The sequence below is a fragment of the Acanthochromis polyacanthus genome, chromosome 22, assembly GCF_021347895.1.
Source record: "Acanthochromis polyacanthus isolate Apoly-LR-REF ecotype Palm Island chromosome 22, KAUST_Apoly_ChrSc, whole genome shotgun sequence".
Taxonomy (NCBI): Eukaryota; Metazoa; Chordata; class Actinopteri; family Pomacentridae; genus Acanthochromis; species Acanthochromis polyacanthus.
Window position 1 is genome coordinate 21,899,981 of NC_067134.1, and position 25,744 is coordinate 21,925,724.

The window sequence follows — 25,744 nt, forward strand, 5'->3', positions numbered from 1 at the left end:
GCTTCAAACAGAATCACTGAATAATGCGGTTGAATAGGGTTTGCTCTAAAGAGGGCAAAAAAAAGATGATTTGTGCTGGCACATGATAATTGTACCATAAAAGGTAATTGCTCCTTAATAGCAGACATTTCTTCCCACATAATTTGTAATTACCACAATTTGCCAGTGTTTGGGGGCTGCAGGCGACCAAATAAGCCATGGTTCCACCACTATATGTTTATGGCTCAGTGCCAGTGAGCTTTCCTTGTCATGCTGTGTGACCAATCTGTATCCTGTGCTGACTAAGATCTTCCCTTTCACATCTCTGTGTGCTAACTAAACCTGGAAAACACAGTCACTGAATGTGAAGTATTAGTAAAGAGAAAGGAATAATTTAACATTCTGTCAATGGCTAGAATTTGCATAATTTTATGTAGTTCTGTTTGTGTTTTTTTCTCATGAAAATGCAAAACCTCAAGTGTTTTGTAAGCTTTAGTAACACAGTGTTTCAGGCTTCGCATAGAGACAAATAACTACTTTAGTTATGTAACACTTCTGTCACACATGAACATTTTGGGAAGACACGCTCACTGCGATGGCATTTTTTAAATCTTGTTTTGTTACCATTTGGTACGAACCTGAAAACGGACATGTGTGCCTTTACCAGTGCCAGCTTGGTGCAGGCTGGTTTCATTTCAGCACCACAGCAGGCAGAGGGGAGATCATGGCATTGCCCCGAGAGAGAGAGAGAGAGAGAGAGAGAGAGGGAGGGAGAGAGAGGTGCAGACAGACAGAGGAAAGCAGAAATAGAGGAGAGAGACTGTTAGCTTGGGTAAGTGGATTATGTGATGTGGAAGGAAGGAGGGAGGGGCTCTTTGCTCTATCGGCGCTGCTGCTTCTGCTCTGGTCAAATACTACTCGCATTAAGGGAAAACAAAAACATTTATTACACAACCGCCCTAAAGTGTCCTCGTGGCTGGCCCATAAGCACTTCTTGGTAATATTTGTTTGGCTTAGGTGCCAGATGGCAAGGGCTTGTTACATAGAGAGGGACAAGAAAAATTAGAATCTTACATGAGCACAATGATTTGACAGAAAACCAACAATTCACTCAGTTATGAAGCCCATCTGTAAAATCTACATAGTTTAAGCTGGCAGCTATGAGCTTTTTGAGGTGACTCACATGGCCACATTTTTTATTCTGATACAGGCTATCATTGGCAATGATGAAAAGAATAATTGTTCAGCAGACAGTTTTAAGATCTGATTGTCGATTCTTATTCTGTTTCTTCTATGTTCTGTCAGTTTACATTGAGTTCCTTTTGGGATTTCTCATTGTTTCGACAATAGAAGTGATTCGAGTCATAATCTTAAGTCACTATCTTGTGTACAGATATTTTGCAGTCTTTGATACAAAAAAAATGTTATTATTTAACTTTGATTTGTTTTTATAGAATAAACAGACAAGATAATCTACACCCATGTTAGCATTTCTTGTGGTAGCTTGTGGTTTCAGTGTGCTAACATGTTAACAGTGGTAAAAATCCTGACAGGACCGATTGTCTTAGTTTAGTTAGTTTGTATGGTAACTTTTAAAAATTGACACAAAATACACTTCAGGCATGTCATTAGTGTTTTAGGGGTTTCATACTAAAAAGTATTCATTTCTAACAACCCAGAACACACTTGTTTATTTGTGCTTTGTACCGTAAATCAGCAATTGGACTGAAAAGAAAATCAGGAGGGCTTATATAGCAAATATTTCATCAATTAAAACCACTTAAATGCAAGTAAAGAGCCACAAACTCAGTGCACTGACTTAGTAACATCAGCTTCTCCATAAAATCTTTATACAGTTTCCATGCCCAAGGTACCATAAGCGCCATACCAGATAAAGTAAGGCTGTAACAACCAAACTTTGACTGTATTTGATTGAACATTTCATGTGTTAGATGAAGAATATGAAATATCTTCTCTTAAAAGTTACAAAATCCTGCTTCAACCACACGATTAACTGACTAATATAGCTAAGACTGCCTTGACAAGAAGAGGTGAAAGAACTCCAAGGCTCTTGCATTCTGCAGCAGAGTTTTTTGAAATTGAGTCCTTTTGATTTTTGCATTTGGGTAATGGGAAAATACCTATTAGACTTACAAATTAGCTATGACCTCAGAGGATAGCACAATAAAGTGTTACTTAAAGCACAAATTTCTAACTCAATCCCCTGTGTAGAGCAAATAATGAAAGCTTGGCATTGAACAAAACCAACAAAGAAACAACAAAACAAGCAAAAAACCAAAAACACTAAAAGCAGCCTGAGAAACAGAGCTGACAAAAAAGCCCAAGTGTCAGCCAATTTGAATTAAATGAAAGGCAACGTCTGTTTAAAAAGCTTTTGAGCATAATTACAGTTCAGCTTTTAGGTTTTGTGAATCAATGTGCCCATACAGGGAATGGTCTTCAGAGAGAGAAGTTTGCAGAATATCAGGTGAAATTTTCTATGAGAATGTTTCACTAAAGCTTCTACTATATGAGTCAGCCTTCCCACTCATTGTACAATAGCACCAAACTGTATGGGTTACTGTTTTCCAAAAGGTAGGGCAAAGGCACTTCAGAGAATTTGGCTGCGGTGTGTGAACCAGTTGGCCCACACTCTCCCCAGCTTGTAAGATGCTGTGTCATGTCACAGAAATATTAGTGGAAGTAACAGCAGGGAATATTTCAAAGCTGTTAATGTTATTTTTTAAACGTCTGCCGCAGCCTGTTTGGTGAAGTAAAGCTCAAAGTGACTGCCTGCATAAAATTTAGGAATAAAAAATGCATCATTGCTTTTTTTTCTCTCTGTGAATCCATAGGACTACACACTGACCATGTATTTCCAACAGTACTGGAGGGACAAGCGTCTTGCCTACGTAGGAATCCCCCTCAACTTGACCCTGGACAACAGAGTTGCCGACCAGCTCTGGGTCCCCGACACCTACTTCCTCAACGACAAGAAGTCATTCGTCCACGGAGTCACAGTCAAAAACCGCATGATCCGACTGCATCCAGATGGAACGGTTCTCTACGGACTGAGGTGTGTTATTTCTAATACTGCAGCCAAGATCTTATGGCAAATTTACTGTCATTAATAAGCCAAGAGGCAAGGACAGAGTCTTTGTGTCCTGCAGCTTCCCTTTTGCTACTGAATTCACAGGAAAAAAGAGGAAATTTTTCCTCAACAGAACATAGAAGCAATGCAACTTGTATTCCTTCTTTTGTTTCATACTTGATTCCTGCACCACCCACACATCCCCCATTTGGCCAGATCTAGTCTTTACCTCCTGCAACATAATATGAGTGAACAACAGACTAACTTTTGTAATTGTCAACAATATCTAAACCCATGCAAAAACCAAACCTACAAAGAATTCAAGCTATCCCATCTAGATTCAGCTTGATGTAACTTGCCCAAATATGATATAAAAATGCTTCAATGAGCCACACTGTTGCACTGCATGACGTCCTCCATTGCTCACAAAATGGATGTTGCGATTTATTGTGTGCCACATACTGCTGCTGTCAGCACTTACAAGAACAACAAATGTGCCTTTATCCACCACAAAAAAAATAGTCCCCAACAAATGCATCCATGTTTGCAGTGCTCCACTTTTTGAATGAGATCAGAGTTTCTTTTAATTTTGACAAACTTCATTATCCTTTCGTGACAACTTTTCATCACCTGGGAGATTAGGGCGGCTGCACAGTTGCGTAGTGGTTAGCACTTTCGCGTTACAGCAAGAAAATCCCCAGTTCAAATCCCGGCCTGGGCCTGGGATCTTTCTGCATGGTGTTTGCATGTTCTCCCTGTGCATGCATGGGTTTTCTCCAGGCACTCCGGCTTCCTCCCACAGTCCAAAAATATGCTGAAGTTAATTGATAACGCTAAATTGCCCGTAGGTGTGAATGTGAGTGTGATTGTCTGTCTGTATATGTAGCCCTGCGACAGACTGGTGACCTGTCCAGGGTGTCCCCTGCCTTCGCCCGAGTCAGCTGGGATAGGCTCCAGCACCCCCCGCGACCCTAGTGAGGATAAAGCGGTGTATAGAGAATGGATGGAAAATGGATGGGGCAGAATTTCACCAACAAGCTAGGGTAAAACGGTAGTGTAAGAGTATAAAGGACACACTACTGCATTATCCTATAAGATATCTGCCCTTTAAATTGAGTCTAGATGTGAATTTATATTGTCAGAGCAGCAATGTGTAATTTGTATGCGTAATTTGTATTGCATACAAATAAGCAACCATTCCCACAACAGGCAACAAAGTGATTGTCAGGGTCGAAATGTTTCCCAGTATCAAGTTAATTCTATGTGTTTAAAGCCCTATTATGGCACCACAGTCGTCCAAGCTAAGAACTTGGCAGCTCTCTGCTGCCGGCCGCTGAGCAGCCAGAGGATTATGTGTCAGGCTCAAGGGCACGCTGGCATTTGATTTTAAAGTGAGGAAGTTTACAGTCAGATCATCCATGACAAGAAATATGAACAGGTTAGACATGATACAGAATGCAAAGTTCACCTTCCAGCTGTTGTTTGATATTTGTTTCATAAAGCCCTTGTTTTGAATTTCCATTGATCTTTTCAACAGGCAGGTTCAGAGGAGTTAATGTGACACATGAATATGGATGCAAGCTTTGAATTATTAGAGTGCAAAGCAGAAAATGTGTGTGTGTGTGTGCATGTGTGTGTGTGCATGTGTGTGTTAGGATGTGTACTTGAATACTTGTGTTTGCATCTGTCAGTGTTCATACTTTATAGTCAAACAGTCATGCTTGATTATGCAAGTGGAGTTCATAGCATTTAGCCTTGTGGGCTACTTATAGACCTCTCAATGCTTGCAGGAGATCAAAGGCAGAGGGAGATGTGTGACGTGGTGTTTGTGATATGAGCCGTTACATAAATGAATGTCAGGTAAACTGGAGTATCGCGCTGAATACAGATTTCTATCGTGGTATTATGGAATGCTTTTTGTGTGTGTGCTGTTTATTAGGGAAAAATACCCAACATGAGCTCTTAAAACTGTTCATATATGCAGTAATGGGTTTTATTTTGCTCCAGAAATCTATGTGACAAAATGGCCCTTTTAAAAAGTCTGTTTTTTATTTCATCATATCACTTTCGATTTGACATTTTTCATTTTTGTTTATTTTTTTGCTGTGGAATTTTAGGCTAGTTGAAAGCTGCACATAAACAGCTAGTTAGCTCACCAACTGCTCGCTGCAGTTGGCCAGAGGAATTAGAGACAGACATTCTGTCATTTCACTCACCACAGGGTTGTGTGTTCTCCTTTCAAGAATGAGGCAATGAATTAATAGCTTCCATTAACTGCTGCCATTAATGCAGTCTCTGAGTAACAGTTCTGCTTCACAGCTCAGCCTTGCCAGTTAGCCAGTCAAGTTGTTAACATGTACAACCTCTGAAAGTTCCTTTTTGGTTTGAAGCAGCAGCCTTTAAACACACACAGTGTAATAATAAACAAATAGCTTGAGCAGCATTTGGTTGGTTCAGAATGACTTCAACAGCTAATGGGAGAAAACTGGCTAAATTTGTGAGCAAATGTTAAAACATGAGATTATGATGTAAGCGTCACATTGTGAAAAGTGATTATTAAAATTTACAAGAGGTTTTATTACGGAAAATGTCATCTAATGTCATTCTAATTTATACTTTATACTTGATTATAATTATGAAACAACCTCTTTAATATTGACTTGAGTTTTATTTCATATCATGTATTGATGTAATACTGAACACTTCTTAACTTCATAACTCTTATCCCAAAGATTTTATCAGTCTTGTTTTTGATGAATGACTGATAATCTCAGTTTTCAGATGTTTTATTATTGGCATCCAGGTTCATAGCTACTTTATCAATTTCAAAGGATTGTCAAATATTAGAAATGTACCTACATAATCTACATAATCTTTAATGCACAGTGTGTCACTGTTTTCTGTATGTTGATGTGTTCCATGTTACGTTGCTGTAATTTTAGCTGTATGATATCCCTTAATAGATTTCCACAGCCTCATCTGAGTCTTAACTGAATGAAGACATCCAGTGGCTAACTGCCAGGCAGCCGGCTTTTAATCAGGCCAGACTTAGCCTAAATCATTTTGAATTTGCATTTCACTTTGCTGCTTATTCTAACTGTCTTGATTATCAACCGTTTGAGCTTGCACATCTGATAAACAAAGGGATACCTCCTCATGACCCAGTTCAGGCACTAAACTCTGTGTTGCCTGAATATGGTTTTATTTTCACAAATTTTTCCCTTCATCACAGAATGGGGGGCAGCCCGTTTTGGTGAAGAGGACACTCACTGACTAAAGAAAACAGGAGTGTGGACTGCTTGTCTGCCTGTGATCTATAGCATCATTATGTATACAGTTACAGTCAGCATTTTAACTTGGAGGCGGCGCAATAATCTTATTTTAAGATGACAATGCCAGTAGTCTCCGGTAACTTGAAGCCAACCGAGGAACTTGGTGAAAAGACAAATGGACGTTTAGTTTCCTGAAAAGATGAAAGATGAAGTCAAGTGCTATCACCTTAATGCTTTAATCTAATTGTATCTCCACAGCTCCTTATGCTGCAGCTGTTTACCTGCATTACTGTTTTTATAACATTTTCAAAGGGCTATTTCTTTCTTCCTTCCTCTCTTTCTTTCAGTACAGTTTGTGTAAATCATATGCAGTATCTACAATACATTATTACTCATTCCTGCCTCCTCTCTGTCTTTGTCATCTTTTTCAGGATTACTACCACGGCAGCGTGCATGATGGATCTCAGGAGGTATCCCCTGGATGAACAGAACTGCACTCTGGAGATAGAGAGCTGTGAGTAGAGAGGCCTAATGCCTTTAGGGCTGACCATTCAACGCGGCACGCATGCTGAGCATCTCCTGTGAAGTGTTTGAATGAAGCAGCGTCAGACTTGGTTCTTCATTTTTCATTTTGGTTTTATAGCAGTTGTTTAAAATCTGTACCAGAAAGGATGTGTTCACCAATGACAAATCCACAGCTCATTTCATTCCTTTAATATCATGCATCTATAAAGATTGACCAAAAGGGTTACATTTATTCGCTTTTTAACTCAAGTTCTCTGCTATAAATGTGTCAACCTGAACTGCAAGTTGAGATAACCGTGGTGGCACCACAAGGATTGTTTTTGTCAGACTTTATAACCACAGAAGACCTCATACAACTGCCCTCTGTGCAAGTTTATGATGGATTGGCTCATTCATAAATTCAACATCAGTCTTCCATGTGTCCCTCATTGCTCACTGGATCTGGTTCTCTTTGCTGAGAGTGTTGCAGCTACAATCTTAAGGAGGAGAACAGTCTCTTGTAAGTGTGTAGCAGCCGCAGCAGCAGCGCGAAAGCAAAAATAGTACTGGCCTACATCCAAAGATTTTGTGTGGGTAAAAGTTGCATTCCAGTTCCAATAGTAAACTGTGGATGCACCAGAAATGTTAATATGATATGAATTTATTTTTGTCCAAAAAGAAACAGTAAACTCATCACTGGTGTGACAAATTTGTTGGCAAATGGTTCACACAGTCAGCAGGGACTGACCAACAGGAGTATTCATTTAGACTTGTGTTAATGAGTTAGTGACCACCTGATTTAGGGCTGAACAATATGTTCTTTTTTACCTATTATATTTTTATTTGCAATGTTTTGTTATTATTATTTGAAGTCAAGCCTCAGTTCAATATTCAGTTCTAATAAATTTAAGGCACGATGCAATGGAACATTCCAACAGCATAAAAAACCCTTAAAATCTTGATCTGCTTGAAATTAAATAAAACTGAATAACAACATTAGTCTGGGTAATATCCACACCTTGTATGTCCCAAATTGCAGCTTTTGTGATTTGCTATTTTCGTTGTTTGATGTTGCGGTCTTCATTTGAAAAAGCGTATTTGTTCAGCTCTAACCTGATTGGTATAATATTCACTCTGTCTCTATTGGGTCGCCACTATCGACAGATGGAAATAAATATGTGGCTTTTTAGCTGCTAAATGCTCCACAGTGTTACCTAGCTAGCCTCTCCCTTTGACTGTCTGCTGTTTGGTGCTGGAAAGTTGGTGCCAGTTTCTTTATCTGAGCATTTTCATGAAATATAGCTGCCTACTGTTGCTGTAAGCAGGGTTGATGAGTAAGAGTGAACCCAAACAGAAAAGGTGTGGGCTGTAAAACCGAAACAAAGATTTGAAAGCGGCCACGTTGAGCTGAGAAAAACTGCATTGTTGAGTAATAATTCTCTGTGGATTTGTCATTGAGTGATCTCACACCTATTACACACAGATCTTTGATCCATTGTTGATAAAAAAAATATTGGAATAAAACCTGTTGACTAGAGAGGCTTTAAGGTTTTACATATTTACTTTAATGTCTTAATATGAGCCAGCATTTTTCGATGAATTTGAGCACTACAGCCTTCTTATCCGACTGTCATTTACGCCTGGATACACCAACTATAGGATAGGATGAAAAATGTGCAGTTTAAGTTGAGCTGCAACGATTGTCTGAGATATATCCAATGTGTTATTGCATTAGAATAATAAAATAGAAATGTCAGCTGTTTTTTAAAAATTATTCTGACATTTTTCTGAACCCAAATATTCCTATGAAATGACTTGCTTTTCAAAGCAACGTCTGGTTCTTGGAAACGACTTCAAACATTTATTTCTTTTTTTGCCTCCCAAATGACAGCCCAGTTGGATGATCAGCAATGCTGCATATCTTGGTCTCCAGTGATGGTTAGACAGATGGTTACACCTTGGTGCATGTTCATGTGTTTCCTCTTGTACAGATGGCTACACCACAGATGACATTGAGTTCTACTGGAAGGGAGGCGAGTCGGCTGTAACGGGGGTGACACGGATCGAGCTGCCTCAGTTCTCCATTGTCGATTACAAGCTGGTGTCCAGGAACGTAGTGTTTTCCACAGGTAAATGCCGAGCCGTGACATGCTCTGTGTGGTTTCTAGGCTTTAAGCTGAATTTTCTGACAGGTCGACAAGTGAATGTTACACTTCATATGATATTGTTCATATCAAGCGTTGGCCTATTTTCTAAGCTTGATTATTTCATCAATTTCTGTAGCAAATGTATCTGTGCCAAAGCTTGATCTGTTGATCTTAAATCCTCCGAGCCAGAGTTGTGTTTTTCAGTGCTTCTAATTGGGTTGAAATGAGGAAATGCACTGCCTTTGAAGTATCCCTCAAGTAGCGGCGGCTGATGCAAGCACGCTAGAATGGTACTTAACCAAAACATGTAGTCAATCAGGGAGCAAGTGGTGTCCAACTCAGGTGGTTGTTGACCTCAAGAGGTGACGTTTAAGTATTGGTTTGGTTATTGTGCTGACGGGAACAAAATACAGCTGAAGATACCGATCAGTTCAGTCAGTCAATACAGTGTGACAGCAACAATCTTGATCTCAAAATTTAGTTTAAAACTGAGGCATTCATCTGTGATGTTAGTCGGAATTAATTGAACAGTTATCCAAGAAAGCAGTTAGTTATTATTTATAAAAATGCAAACAACAACTCTGCATATTTGCTCCATCAGGACTGTGTAATCAATTTGACCAAAGCATTTACTGCATAAATAACTACACAACTGTCCTCAGATTTAGGCTGAACATTGCTCCATTCTGACTGGTGCAGAGAAAGAAGTCAAAATATTATATTTGTAAGCTTTTTTTCTTTTTATTTTCTAAGCTTTTCGTCCTTGTTTAAAAGACTTTAATGATACATGTGACAGTGAACAGAAAAACAGTCAGTTGTTATAAAGCACTTGATATTCGAGTTACCCAAACCTCTCCTTGTTTTTCTGGCCATCAGAAAGACAAGGAAGGGGTGTTCACGGCCTGTAAATCTTTTGACATTTGCATCGTCATTAAGTGGTGTCGTGAAACACAGGGCAAGTAATTAGAAGACAGGGTGACACATCGAGGCAATTTGTCAGCCTACTGTATGTGAAAAACATTTACCGTATCACATTTCATGTTGTAATGAATTTGTAATGTCGCAGTGCAGATGAGTAATTCAGCAGTCTTCATGTCCCATGGGGGTGTTCTGATATATGCCGTGAACTTTGATTTTTATGTGTTGTACACCAAGGATCTAAATTAATCAGATTTTTATGTGTACATTTATGCCAAGATACATAACTTTATTGACGCTCCCTAACCAGCTACTATATAATCTGGTCTACAGAGACACATTCAGAGTAGCAGCTTCTCCAGAGCTGTTGTGGGGAAATAAAAGCTGTGTGACATTTAGTAACAACATTATTTCTGATGGAAGTTATGCTCATGAGAAAAAGCCCAAACTGGTCTGAAAAGGACACTAAATCACTCTTTTGTTTCTTTTTTGGGTATTTTTTTTACCATTTCTTTTGTGGTAGCGCTGTGTTTTCTCCCGTCAGTCTTTCCACAAGTGTCTCACTCTGTTTAAGCTTCCGCATCCTTTGCTTTTGCCCTCATTTCTGCTGTATATGCGTGCCTTTATCTGCCAATGTTACCATGTGCCGCATTGCCTTCGTAGTTGTGTGCGGTACGCTGGCGTCCTCTACCTTTACATGTGTATCTCATGTCAATGTGTTGACGCAAATTCTCCAGAGTGCACTTGTTTGCGAGAAGCATCATGTCCCCTGCGGGTGGTAACTATTAAAGTTTAGTGTCCAGTGGTCTGCTCCCGTGCTCTTGGGAGGATGTGTGAAGCACATCAAAGGCTCCCCACGAGGCTGGCTAATGACCAGGTTTCCTCCGTTACATGTGCCACAAGTCAGCCTTTATTTACCTCCCCTCTTTCTATCTTCCTTTCCCGCTTTTCTGTCTCATCGCTGTCTCTCTCTCATCCACTGTCAGCTCTTGTTCTTCCTCCTCTTTTCTTTTCAAACCTCCTTCAGTGTAACTTTTCCTCTCACTTGTTAAAGGTGAGGTTGGATGCCAATTATCCTGCTCTCTGACAGAAAAACAGCCCAGGATTCAGGGCATCATATATTCATGTGGAATGAAGCCCACAACATCAATTATTCTCTTCTAGGCACACATATAAACACTGCCTGTTTGTGTGTACATACAGTCTGCGTGCCCATATGCTAATGCACGTGTGACCAGACATTTGTGAGTTAGGTGACATTTAAGTGTGTGTTTGTGCATTACTCAGTGTCACAACAATAATCAGGTTTATTGTCTTCATGCTGACTGTTATTTTCATTCTATTAGGATAGCTGCAATAATAGCTTTAAATATTCAGCAAAATCTATATTTGATCATGTAGCTGTAATTTGACAGGGTAGATTCTTTTAGTATTCCTTTAGGTTTGTGTGTTTTTAAAAAAACATGAAATGCTTCGTTAACTGTTTTTGAAAATGGCTCTGAAAGTCCTGATTTTTAATTGATGTAGCCCTGAGATTCATTAATAAGCCTACAGCTTGTTGTCTGCATTACACACAAAGAGAAATACTTTCTAAAGGGGATACCACTCACATTTAGCAAGAAATGATGAAAAGAATGATTTAAGCAAGACATCTTGAATTTTTTTAAATAATTAATCATTTAGAATTATCAATGCGTGGTTATCAATGTAAGTAATATGAAATGGGTGGACACTTGGTCTAGTGTCTTCATCTTGAGCTTCTTCGTTCATGCGTCCAAGTTCAATATTGTACTGAAGAAGTTGTTTACTCTGAAGGAATGTTTTTTTTTAGTTAAAATGTCATATTTATTTAAAAGGTAATGAGGTAACTTGTGTTTTTGGCTTTAATAAATGCAAACTGACAATTTGCTGAGTCCAAATTGTCAGCTGTGTTTCTTGCACTTGACAAAGATACTGGGGGTAAGATACTGACAGACGTGTCTACAGACAAAGTGAAGCATTAGCAGCACATTGACAGACAAGCAACATAGCTCCATTGCTCCTGTAGGTCATTTTGGTAGCTTTCTCTCAGGCTACATTCAAATTGTCCTCTTTATTTTAAAACGGCAAAAAAAAAAATTACATTTGGGATATGTATTTTATTGTTTTATTTATGTATTTAAAATTGTTTCCTAGTATTTTATTGTAAAGCACTTTGTGATTTTATCTGTGAAAAGCACTTAAGAAATAAACTTTACTTACTTACTTACTTACTTGTTTCATGAAAAATCCCTATGCATGCTATCATGCCAAAAAATGCATTTTACACAATTACGTCTGATGAGATAATGACTTCAACTGGGACTCCTGGGGTTTGAACCTTCTCAGATGCAAATAAAAAAAAAAAAAAAAAAAAAAAAAAGCAGTACCGAGTGCTAACCTTAGCCTAAAGTTTGACCCAGTGGCATCCAGGAGCAACTACAGTGAGAGGAGGCTTTTAAACCTTTAACTCCTCAAGATATGGCTAATTACCGATGATCTATCCTTATTCTGTAACAGCAGCTTAGGTTGCCACTGCAGATAGTGAACTTGTTAGTTGGAGTCCTGGCAGTGGCAGCTTTTGTTGGTGCAGACACACTTTTTAATCCGTTCCTCTTGCTTTTCCTTGTTTGTTTGCTTTTTGTTGTTTGGAAAGGCTAAGAAGAAAAAATCAAACTAACTGAAAAGGCACAGCCTGGAATTAGCATGTTTGAGGTCAGTGGATCTGTCATAGTTTGTTTTGCTGCCCCATCCAGACTGCCAGTGGTTACAGCACAGTCTCTGGTTTCTTGTATGCCTCAACTGCAACATCCCTGCTGTCAGTGTGACAAAAGAGACGAGCACAGAGAGACACCAGACCTCCTACTCTTCGGCGCTCCTACTTACCCGGCTGCCCTCCCAGACTCCATTGTTGCACTGTCATCATCGGCTCAACTTTTCTCCTTTTTCGTTTTTTGCTCCTGATCGTCGTCCTTCTCCTCCTCGGCCTCACACATGGTGTTCCTCCCACTCATCGATGTTGTTTGGTGTAGCAGTTACAGCCAGTACAGTTCGACACCCACACACGAGTGAACCTCAGCCTCCTCTTTTTTTAAGCCACTTCTGCATCTGTTACCGCGCAGATACTCCGTTCCGATTTTAGGCTGGAGGAGCTGCCATTAAGGATGCATCGGAAAGGAGTGAATGGGCTATTTTAAGACGTGCCACAGTCTGTTCCCGTATTCACACTGTAATGAAGTGTATGTGCAGCGGGTGTCGAGTTTGTTCACAAGTAGAAGAACTGTTAATCTGACGCCAAATATAGGAGGATCGTGTAATGTGATAAGGCACAGATTGTGAATTTATAGGAGCTTCACGTTATGCCTGACACTGAGTTGATCTTTGAAGTTTTACAAGCTGTCCTCATCTCTTGATTTTTAATGAAATCAAACATGGAAACTTGATGAATTACCTGGCTTGATAAAAACCTGATCAACTAATCAGAGTAAGATATTCAGCAAAAATGGTAAACCCTCCTTCCAGCTGTGTGATGATTTGCTGTTATTTTAACATCACTGTAATTACCGTAGTGATGTTATCCACTAAAACCTTCCCATATCCCAGAAAAAGAGCCTCATCTCTTTGACATTCCATTGTTTTTAATCTCTTTGTACATCTCAAGGAGTTTTACCACCAATCTTTAATACGTTTTTGTTATTTAACCTTGATTTTGTTCAACCACATGTCGATTGTGCTCCTGCTGGAAATGTAGAACACATTGTTGTGTGTTTACATTGGCGGGTGCTTGCAGATTTTTCTAGACCTTGCCGCCACTGGGTGTATGAACATGAAATAGCTGGGCCAGCTACAGACAGAATATTTATGGAAATGGCACCAACATACATTTATCATACATTATACAAATATGACTGGGATATGGATGGTAAACAGTGCAAACATTTTTTTGTGCATAAGGAACGATGGTCTGTTGATGATTGGTGTAGACTCTTGTTATGCATATATTTTCATAAATATTCATGTTGGATTCTTATAAACTGACTACGGACTAGCGCTTTATGTAAAGCAGCTGTCACCTTGAGGTACATTAGTGGTGACTATAGAAAAAACAAAGAAGAGTCTCTTCTACAAGAGACTAGGGCTGCAGCTATCAGTCTGTCAAAAGAGAAAATAGGACAAATTCTTTTAACTGCATACCTCCTTACTTAAACCAATTTAATATACAGAGTTCACATAAGATATCAGCTGTCTGGACAAAGTCAGAGGAATTGGAGAAGCATATTCTGACTGACAGACTGACAAAATATTCTTCACAGTTAGTTTGAGGGCCTCCATCAGAGTCTGTGGGGGATACAAAAAAATCACATTACACTTGTATCAAAATATCAGATGTTAGCAGTTAACTCATTAAACAGCGAGTTGACAGCGCTTAACCGGAGAGAATGAGATTCAAGGCAATCTTATTAAGCAGTGTCGGACAAATCTACTTTGTATTTGCCTTGAGTTTCTAATATGTTGTGGAGAGAATCTGAAGGCTCCTGTACTTAACTCTGCTCTAGCCTTCATCTGAGCTGGCAGCCATGGAGATTCATACTAAATGTTTTCTTTTTCACCATGAAATGATCCAATCTTTGGACACTGTGTGTTGTTTTTATCTAGCGTCTCTCTTCTCTTAACCTGCCACAGTTTCCTCTATCCATTTTGCAATTCACGCCAACGACAGTGAAGCATTCATGCATAAGTTGTAATAAGGCTTTGATGCAAATATTTATTATTAATGATTTTTAGTAATTTAGTTTCTCAAGGAATGGTTTTCATCCCTTGTAACCCTTTGATGCACAGTGTGGGTCAGGCGATACCCATTTTCTATTGGATTTGAGTCGCTTTTGACCCATGTTGCAAATCAAAGGGTTAAAGACTACCTCCATTTTTGTCTCATCAATGACATGTTGTGTGGGACATTGACGTTTGACAGCCATAATGTTAATGACAAATGTGATGGTAATATTTGCTAAGCGACAGACGATTCACCATTTGGGTACCATGAACCAATATTACATTGACAACTACACTAACTAATATGGCTAAAAGATTTTAGGGGGGGTTTGAGGGTCTAGTAAATTCATGTGTATGGGTATGACACACTAACTGACAAACAGCAGTCACATCATGTTAAAACCTGCGACTTGAGTGCTTTTAATGTCATATCAGTCAACAACAATTACAGTGGATAATGGCATTTGATGGAGGGCCTGTTTTTAAATAATACGCTACCATTTTTTATGGCATCCTAACATGCAGCAGTCGTTGCATCCGAATGAGATTGGGTGTTTTTCTGGAGTGACTCTCTATCCAACTCTGCACACGAGTTTGGAGTTGATTGGACCCACGCTCGCCACAAGTGGCTTTGGCTGAAACCCACAGATTGGAAATTACAACATAATGGGCCCCACTTCTCCTCCAATATGAAACGAAAATGGAAGAAAACGGCTAAAAATAGTGGGAGTAATGAGCCATAGATACAGTCCATATAAAGACGTAACGCTGGGAGATTGATGAGAAATCATACTTTGCCTTTCAATCAGGTTTATGCACAGGCACACTCAGATGCCGTTTATATTCCACTTCATGGACAAATGGAGAAAAATGGTTTCTCATAGCAGATCATGGGAGAATATAATTTTTAATTTCCCCCTTCTGCATGCAGTTCTAAAGCTGGTGCTGTTGATGTAATGCCGGATGCTTTAGATTGTGATTATGTAGGTGAATGAGATGTGGTAAAATTGAGAGTGTTGTGTCACGTCATCAGGAAAGAGGGCTACAGTTTTTTTTTTGTTTGAGAGAGAGTTGGTGTGTGTTTGTGCTCATGAAGGGAATACTTGTTACCATGGTGATAAATCCAACCCATGCTGTCGGGGTTGTCATGGAAACTGAAACAAAAACACAAGGTGTCCCTGTGTGCTCCTCAGAATAACAAAGTTGAATGTAGTTTTTACAGTTTGTTTCTGAGTTCAACACAATGCATTTCAGTAGTTATATTTTGTGCACCTCAGACTGTATCTTATGTGTTTTTTTTTCAAATGCCCTTTTTCCGTCACCTCTTTCCTTAGGTGCCTACCCTCGACTGTCTCTGAGCTTCAGATTGAAGAGGAACATCGGCTACTTCATCTTGCAGACGTACATGCCATCGATCCTGATTACCATCCTCTCCTGGGTCTCCTTCTGGATAAACTATGACGCGTCGGCAGCCAGAGTGGCTTTAGGTAAGAAGCAGTAGCTGTTACAACGCAGGCACAAAAGCAGGTATTTGGCTTTCTCAGATGAGGTCAGGGACCAATAGAAACCACAGGCTTCCTTCCTCCCCAGTGTATTCCCAAAAGCGATGTGTTTCCATGAACACTGTAAGAGACTAAACCTGTCTGCTGTCCTGTGTGAGCTTGGGGAATGGCTTGTAAAGTGGTAGGTTAAGTGGAATTAGGGTTGAAGAACACTGCTGTTGGAATGTTTTTTTGTCCATTGTTCTTTTCTGTGGGGCAAAAGTGTGATAACAGGAACAAACTAGGTCATACCTTGCATCTGTATTTGCCGTGGTCACTGAGAGGCCTTCGGGCGCTAAAAATACATCACATCTCTAATGAGCATAATTTCACTTCTTATTGAGGAGTGCATGTGTGGGTGCAAAGGCCCACTCGCCACGAGGCCCTGTGAGCAGTAAACAAGAGATTGAAGTAACAGGTCACCGGTTAGTAATCATTGACTCCTCGCAGGAGGCGGCAGTCACGAGTTTGTCTTGGTGGAATGTTGAATCAGTGATATCGCAGACAGGAGTAGCAGTAGTAATATCAAGGCTGTTAGTGTCGTAACTAAAAATACAATTACACACAATACAGCAAGCAGTCGTAACTGTATCCTAAATTGGACATTAAGCATTTGCTAAGTTCCCCTGAGCTGAGGTGAAGGAGTGTCTTTGCAAAAACTAGAGTAAGCGTAAACCTCTGTTACGGCCCCAGGGCCTTGGTCTTTTGCTGCTCTGCTTGCAGGTCTCCAGCTGGGCGGAGCTTTCATCAATTAACCAGCCACACCTGGGGAATGCATCGGGCTATATAAGCCAGCTGACTGAGCCAGAGGTGGCTCTGCTGCACTGCTGCTCTGCCATTCTCTGGCTCTGCTCTGCCTTGCCACTGTTTGCTGCCTCCCCTATCTACTCCTCATCTCTAGCCAGCTATGGGTCTTTGGTAGAATTTGGTTTTGTTTTATACTGACAACACACACTACGCATTCTCCACTACCACCACACACCCTCACCCACTACTGATTCTAACTACCACATCCCACTGTTATGTTTCTTTATAAATAAATGATCTTTTGTTGCGCCATCCAGAGCCGGTCGTAACAACCTTTCCCTCCGATTTTTGTAAAATTGCCAAACTGACATTTTTAATCCAGGCCTGTAAAAGTCTATCCGTGGACTACCATGTTTGATATTTCATCAAAACCACATTTTTCTATGTGTCTCATTCAAAAAAAATCTAACCAAATTTGTGCACTAGTCAGAACAGAAAAGTAGCTATGTTTGACCTACAGTCACGACAAAAATTCTGACTCAGCTGAACGGCAGACACAGAGCAGAAAGCACACAGTAAGAGAGACTGAGAGGAAAATAAAACACAAATAAAATAAATGTAGCATGGCTCAAAAACTATATACAGAGGAGAAAGATGTCAGCAAGTTTTTAGAAAATACATTCATCATGATAAAATATCTTCCTGGAGCTGATGTGTAGAGCAGTGTAAGAACCAGATAGTTTGCAGAGCTGGTAAAACTGTAAAAGTGAAACATCTGTAGCACGCAGAGCAAACAAATGACCAAAAATCAATCTTTATCTTTTTAAAGATTTATTGAATTATAACTTTGATTGGAAGATGTCGACCCATTATCTTGTTTGATTGATCGTTATGCAAGCCACATTTGAGAAGCTTGACATCAGCAGTTATCAGTCGATAAACTACCTAATATGTATAGTCTGATGTGTGGGATGTACTTGAGGGAATCTTTCAGGTCTGCAGATAGGTGGCCAGTCGTGGCCCAGCAGTAAATCTGAACCCTAAGGCCAAACAGTTCAATCTAGCTATGTCAATTGATTGCTGCTTTGGTGCTTCAGTCGTCTTTATATGGATAGATAATGGAGCAGTATTGACCTTAACACATCATGATGCTTTTTGGAAAACATGCTTTGATCCATTATATTACTGTAGCATCCATCTCTTCCTGTGTTATGCTGGAGAGTGGTGTCTGTGTGTGTGTGTGTGTGTGTGTGTGTGTGTGTGTGTGTGTGTGTGTGTGTGTGTGTGTGTGTGTTGCATGCCTGAGCACATGCATTTATCTGTTTTACCACTTGGTCTCTTTCGTTAAGACATGCATGCGATATCCGGTCATTACTGTGTGCTTCAGTGTGCACGTCTGCTTTTGTGTGTCTTTGTGAGCTGCAATATCCGGCAGCCAGAGGTCCATTCACTTTTCCTGATGGACCATTTTTAGCTTTCAGCAGGTACCTTGATTGTGGTGGAAGTGTGTGTGTGCGGGTGTGTGTGTGTGTGTGTGTGTGCGTGTGTGTGCGCAAACCTGCCAGTAAGAGCAGTGTAATGATCAGGGGGAAATCAATTCAAGGAGGCAGCAGGCAAACAATTGAATTGTTTGAAGGAGAATCTAATTTTCCTAAGCAATTTCAAAGGATTGCAAAGTTACAAATTACCTGCTCGCACCCTATTCTGGTTGCAAGCCGTTTCCCACAGTCATGCCCTTCGTTCATAATCATATTATATGAACAGTCGAGGTGTGGGCATGAGCCAGTACTGGAATACTTTTAGTGTCATGGCAGACTAACCCAGACTCCTAAAATAGCAAGTCTTGAAACACTGAATGCTAACTCGATATGTGACAGGGGTTTTTTGCAGTCTGTAGGTGATGGATTGAAATGGTCAATTAACATTGCTTGGATTTACCTCCGATGCCTCTGGTCTTGCAGTTAACATTCGCAGCCATTTCACCTTATTTTATTACATCTACATGATACCTTTCCTTTTTATCATGTTGAGCTGTGCAGCTAATGGCCCACTCGCTCTTGATTAGAGGACATTTGATTGCTGTGAGCCTTTGTTCCGGCTGTGAAGGTGCAAAAGCGACTCAGGGACACATAACAAGAGAAAGTAGGGGGAGGGGACAGACGAGAGGTGCAGTGTGAGCAAGGAGGGAAACCGCCGCTAAATGATGGTCAGATCAGGTGGATAAATGAAGAGGGAGAGGGAGACAGACTGAGGCAAAGGGAAAGGTAAGAGGAAGAAGCAGAGAACAATGGAACAAGACAGAGAGTGGGCGTGAGGGAGACGGGAAAAGACAGAGAGCGAGAGAAACTATATTTCTCCCCAGAGAGTGTAACGGCGTGATGAAACAGGAGGGAGGTCCACGGCCCCTTGATTAAATTGTCTGAACAAGGAGAGAGGGAGGGAGCAAAAGAGAAGAAGAGGAATAGAGGGACACAGTGAAGGACAGAGAGTAATGGTACAGCTGAGAGAACACCTATAAAGAAACATAGATTGCAGCATCCAGTAGGGACAAAGACACGGAGCTGCACATATGGCGTGCACACACGAGTGGTGTAAGCCTCGTAATGTGCCTATAAATCACACTAAGGGCTACATTGTAGGCTTGGGCGGTATCCAAATTTTGATACCGTCAAACTTCCTTCACATTTTACCGGGGTATACGGTATTACCGTGACTGGCTTGTGCCTGCACGTTCGGAAATTGAATACTGTTGTGTTTTGTAGTTATAATAAGCTGTCACTAGCAGTTGCTACTGAGCATATTCAGGAGATGTCCAGCCGGTTTCAGTAAGTGATGGAGAAGAAGAGCGCAGCAGCAAGATTCTTCGCCGTGTGACTCTCAGGAAATGCGTTGTTTGGAGGCATTTGGATTCAAGTTTCCACTCAGGTGTAATTATGTGGACAGTTAGGGACATATATGGTGTCATGTTAACTGACGACCGCATGCCAGTTGTTGGGGAATAACTACTGTATCTGCCCCTGACAGCAACGCCTGAACCTCATCTCTAACTTATATACAAACTTGGCATTGCCGTTTGTGAGAAATGTTTCCGTCCAGGCAGCTCGTACTGCGCATCTCGGACCTTTACCATGTCCTTAAAGGACTTTTTTTCCACCGTGTGGAAAGAGACCATTTCCTTCGCCAGGTATTTTGTCACAGCAATCAGTGCAGGTTTTCCAACGGAGACTGTCCGTCTTGTACTTTGTTGCCTTGGCGAAGGCCCCCATTATTGTCGACTGCGTGTAACTGGCGGTCGACTTTGTTGTTGCCGGTCCTGCATCGGTGTCAGTGGGAGGCTTTGAAACTGTTGCACTGAGTGAACTCGGAGCCAAATTCATCCTCGCAGCAGTAAGTGGGTGGTTGATTCGGAGATGCGTCCTTAGGTTAGAGGTGTTTCCACCTCTCGCGATCACCTTTTGATTGCACAATTTACAAATTGCTTCCTTGGTATTTACCGGCTCTCCTTTCTCGTTTGTCTGGAACCCGAAATACTCCCAAACTGCAGAAGTTGTGTTCTTTTTTGACACCAAGTCACTCCGTGCGGGATCTGCCATCTTCCCCCCTCTCTCTCTCTTCCGCGCTGTCACATGACGACGTCACGTTCACAAACTTTATGGAAAGTCTCCAAAAGTAGGCTAAAACATAACTGTTTAAGTAAAACTGAAAATTCAACCACACAAAAGTGCTACTGGACATAGAATCAATTTTAGGCATTAAATGACTTTTAGTTAATATTTAATCCTTATCTCCTGTAAAAGAGCATTGCATTTTTTTTGATGACGGTATTGGAACTGATGCCGCCGCTATTTTTAAACACCGGCAGTATACGGTATTACCGTAATACCGCCCAAGCCTACTACATTGACCTTGAAATCCGATAAACGATTTTAATCGATTTTTTTTTTCTGTGTGAAGAAAGACAATTAAACATTATTCAAAAATAGGCTCTTTTATTGAATGCCAAAATGTCAGCATTTAACTGTATAGGCAATATAGTTATTATACGCCTGACACATTGCTCCCACTCTGCCAGGTGCTGAAAGAGATTTGTTGTGCTACTTCCCTTCGTTTTCACCGTCTTTTTACAAACTCTGCACAACACCTCGGTCTGTTCCGTGTCCGACCTCGCATATCCAAACCAAGTTCATACTACTGAAGTCACTGTACCCTTTTTTTGCACAATATCGTCCTCATTTTCTTCTCCTTTTTCCACCTCCATCTCTCATGCGTATCCCTGTCGTATCTGTTTGTGTGTTCTTCGTCTATTGCTCAATTGTAAGAGAATGTTGACTGTAGACTGTGCTACAGTGCCAGTCCTCCTGGTATGGCAACTGTGTGTATTACACGTGTCGGGTAAAAATAGCGGAGGGACATTAACATTAAACTCGATGTTGAGATTTAATTTTTTACACATCGATTGAAAAAATAAAATTAAAAATTAATCGTATTAATTTGATATATCGCCCAGCTCTACATTGACCTTAGCAATCCTGCTGCGTCCTGACTGCTCCTTGTCTCTTCACACCAAAAGCGTTGTCCGTGTGTGTTATATGAGCGGCCCGGCTATCGATAGGCTCCATTTATTTCCAACGCAGGTGGATAAAGTAGTTGAGATATGTCTGCTGTATTTATAGATGGTGGCAAAGCACTTGTTTTCTTGCCTTACTGCATCCCATGTGTTGTCAGTTTGAGGAATCTCTTGTGTTTTCTTATGTTGTAATGAGTTGAGTTCTTTGGGCACTGTAGATACATATTACCCCTTTGCTAATTCAGTATTTGAATGGAATTTCAAGTCTCTTGGCAGCTCTTTCTGTCGTGCTGAAACACACAGTATGTGAAGGTGAATTTGGTGGGAGAGCAAATAACCACGCTGTTCTTTACTCTCAGCGGTTAAGGTTACCAAGCGCTGGGGGCAAAATACGTGCAGCACTATTCTAATGAGTTATTTCTACTTGATGACCAAGGGGCAGTTGGATGTTTGGTGGCAGACCTTTGAATTTCAATGAAGCACACCCCCTGCCACCACGTGTGTGTGTTGATGCAAGTAAAATTCAAGCTGCAAGCAGCAATGGACGGGTCCTCGCATCCTTGCTTGTCGGCGAATCCACGCATATCCACTAGGGGTGGGAATCACAGGGTACCTCACGATACGATACATCGATATATTGCAGGACAATCACATAACAAGACCTGCAAGTGAAAATACAAAATGCATGTAGAAAGATTAAGTAGAGTACTTTTTTATTTGCTGCAAAAAAAAAAAAAAATGCATTTAGATTTGACACAAATTTGGATAAATCACTTAACAAAAACTGCCTATGGTCTTGGCATAGGCTTCTTTTATAAACACACTCTGACTACTGTTCATATTTCTGTATAAAATGTAAACAAAAAAAAGTGGCCTAGTGCAAAACCAATATGTGTATGTAAACCTATACACATGGTGTTGTTTTACATACACCTGGGAACATTTCAGTGCTTTGCAGCAACTACTATAGCAACCTGAGCACATTTCAATAATTTGTTAAATAAGCATGTTCTTCTTCAGGAACAGCAACTGATCAGCATGCTCAGAGGTCAGCACACTTCTCTCAGGGGTGATTAGGTCACCAGCAGTGGAAAAGATTCTTTTCTGCAGCTACACTAGTCCCTGGAACACTCGAATACCTTTGTGCTAGCTCAGAAAGGAGTGGGAAGGACGATCCCTTAGATTTTCACCATACCAGTGGATCATCTGTCAGTGGTAGCGATGGAGTGTCTTGGTACAGTTTGATCTCCTTTTCAACTATGGAAGTAGCTGACACCAAGGGGGCCCTGGTGATCTTGAATGTCTGCCCCAGAAGGTCAACAAGTGCCGATTTCATCTTCTTTTTTGTGTGGCACTGGAAAGCGGAAGGACGGTCCCTATTCTCACTGGTGCCAGGCAATTCAGCCGCCCTCTGCTCATTGTGTCTTCTCTCATCTACAGAAGTTCCCCCTTGAGCATTATTCTCAACTTCCAAATCTGCATCCTCCTGTAGAAAACAGTAGCACGCATTTGCATATTTATCTAAAAACATGTTCACATCAACTCATTTTCTTTTCTTTTTCTTTTTTTAACTCATTTTATTGAGTATGAAGATAGTACATTGATCACACGTAATCTAGAACACGCCTTGACAACAAAGCTCCTTAACATTTCTGGTTAACACTTACAGTTCTTCAGAAGGGCATAAAGAACTTAAGGGGTATCACTGTAAGTGAGGAAAGAAAAAAATCAATCAATAAAAAAATTATCTGTAAAGGGACAACTATCATCATTATGATAAACTGTTCATCCAGATACCGAGTTACAAGTGTCCATTTTCGTGCAAAATTGTCTTTTTTCATTTGCAGTTGTGCAGTAAGTTCTTCCATTATGTATACCTGTCTCAGTCTCCCGGCCCATTGTTCCACTGTAGGGAGTTGAATTCGCTGCCATGAAACAGTTTTCATTTTTCTTGCAATTAACAATAACACCCTTAAAATATACAAATTGTCTCTATAGAGTAGGCCTTTTGGTATACATCCCAGAACATAGTACAAAGGGTTCAAGGGTAAAAAAAAAAAACAAAAAACATTTAGAATAACTGTAATCTCATTTTGAATACTCTTCCAAAACCTCTGTAATTTCGGACAGTCCCAAAAGACATGTATGATCACCAACCATTCCACATCCTCTCCAACATAGTGGTGAAGTTCCTTTAATAAACTCAGAGAATACTTTAGGGGTACTAAAGTACCTAACCTTAACTTTCCAGTCAAACTCCCTCCACATAGGACTGTTTGTGATCTTATGACTTGTTAAGTTACTTTCCTCCCATTCTTCAACATTAATTATTATGTTGGCTTCCAACTCTCACTTTTCCTTAATATATGAAGTATCTCCTGACTCCTCCAATTGCAAAATTTTATAAATACTTGATATACACTTTTTTGTTATCAATCATGTCAATGAAATACTGTTCAATACCTGTTGGTTGTCCCTTTATTGCTTCCCACTCACTGTGAGTCGTTAGATAATGCCTTATTCGAAAGTAACGAAACAGGTCCTTCGCAGGCAATCCAAATCTTTGCTGTAGCTGTGCAAATGATTTCAACTTATCACCTTCCATTAATTGATTAATTGTGATCAGACCTAAGTCAGCCCATCTTCTAAAGCTCCCATCAAACAGAGATGGGCAAAAATCCATATTACCCGCTATAGGCATAGCCCTTGATATTGTATTTGGTCCTCTCATCCTTTTCCTTACATTCTCCCACACATTAAGTGTATTTTGTACCCAGATGTTTTTAATCTTTTTTTTTTTTTTTTTTTTTTTTTCTCCAGTGTGATTTCCCCAAAAATATTATTGTTCGAAGAGGAGTCTCTTGGGTTGAATTTTGTCCCAGTCTTTATTGATCCAATTCACTACTGTCCGTAGTTGGGCTGCCCAGTAATAGTTTTTAAGATTTGGCATTCCCAGACCACCCTTGAGCTTTGGGAAAAGGAGTGTTTTTAGCCTAACTCTGGGTCTTTTCTTCTGCCAAATGAATTTGGATCGAAGTTTATCTAGCATCTTGAAAGTACGTAGTTGCAGGTACTTGTATGGGTAGAGATTGAAAAAGACAGAGAAATCTCGGTAGAACATTTATTCGAACCGATTCTACTCGTCCCAAGACAGAGAGAGGCAAAATTTCCCATCTAGCAATTACTGGTTTGACCCGTGAGATTAGTTCCCCATAATTAGCCTTATATAGCTGATTGGTCTTTGGGGTTAAAATGATTCCTAGATATCTAAGTCCTTCACTAGCCCAGTGGAAGGGTGCTATACCGTTCAAATGAGATGGCCAGCTTCCCGTTATCATCATAGCTTCTGATTTGGTCTCATTTATCTTGTGGCCTGACAACTCTCCATACCTTTTTAAACTGTTCATTGAGTTTTCATGGTTTGTGATGTAAAGTAAAATATCATCTGCAAATAACACAATTTTATGCGTAGTACCCTTTTGGTCAACTCAACTATTCCTTGTATTCCTGGGTTTGATCTAATCATTTCTGCGAGTGGCTCTATACTAATTGCAAATAAAAGAGGAGATAAAACATCCCCTTGACGTGTTCCTCTCTGTAGCTCAAAAGACTGTGAGCATTGGCCATTGACCCTAACTCTAGATTTGGGGTTTTTGTGTAAAGTTTTTATCCAATTAATAAATGTATTGTTAAATCCCGTGTATTTCAATGTGAATTCCAGAAACTGCCAGTCAACTCTATCAAATGCTTTCTCGGCATCTAGGCCGAGGAGCTTTGAAGATGCTTCTCTGGATCCAGCCAGTGTCTGTAGATTTAAAGTCCTTCTAATGTTGTTTGTACCCTGGCGTCCGGGAATAAATCCTGTCTGATCTGGGTTAATAAGTGTTGCAATATACAGTAGTTCTGTAATCGTTTATTAAGTACAGATGTCGATATTTTCAAATCATTGCACAGTAGACTTATAGGTCTATAAGAACAACATCGAGTGGGGTCTTTGCCCTCTTTGTGACCAACTTCCTGGTGGGTCATTTTCAGACAGGGCGTGGTTGTAAACCTCGCATAGTACTGGGGTTATCTGGTCAGTGAAACACTTCTAAAATTCACCCGGAAACCCATCTGTACCCGGTGATTTATTATTTTTAAGCAGCCGAATAGCTTCCGAAATGTCTTTCTCAGTGATCGGAGAG

The 25,744-nt window shown here is 40.3% G+C and overlaps 1 protein-coding gene across 5 annotated transcripts in view; it reads left to right on the top strand.

The window, feature by feature from the left end:
• Window positions 1-25,744, top strand: part of LOC110950031 (gamma-aminobutyric acid receptor subunit beta-3-like) — an 88,962-nt gene that overhangs the window by 45,259 nt on the left and 17,959 nt on the right. For all 5 annotated transcript variants that reach the window (XM_051943559.1, XM_051943558.1, XM_051943560.1 and 2 more), the window contains 4 exons: window positions 2,835-3,055; window positions 6,774-6,856; window positions 8,838-8,975; window positions 16,037-16,189. In XM_051943559.1, the coding sequence (XP_051799519.1) occupies window positions 2,835-3,055; window positions 6,774-6,856; window positions 8,838-8,975; window positions 16,037-16,189 (595 nt within the window). The remainder of the gene's footprint in view (window positions 1-2,834; window positions 3,056-6,773; window positions 6,857-8,837; window positions 8,976-16,036; window positions 16,190-25,744) is intronic.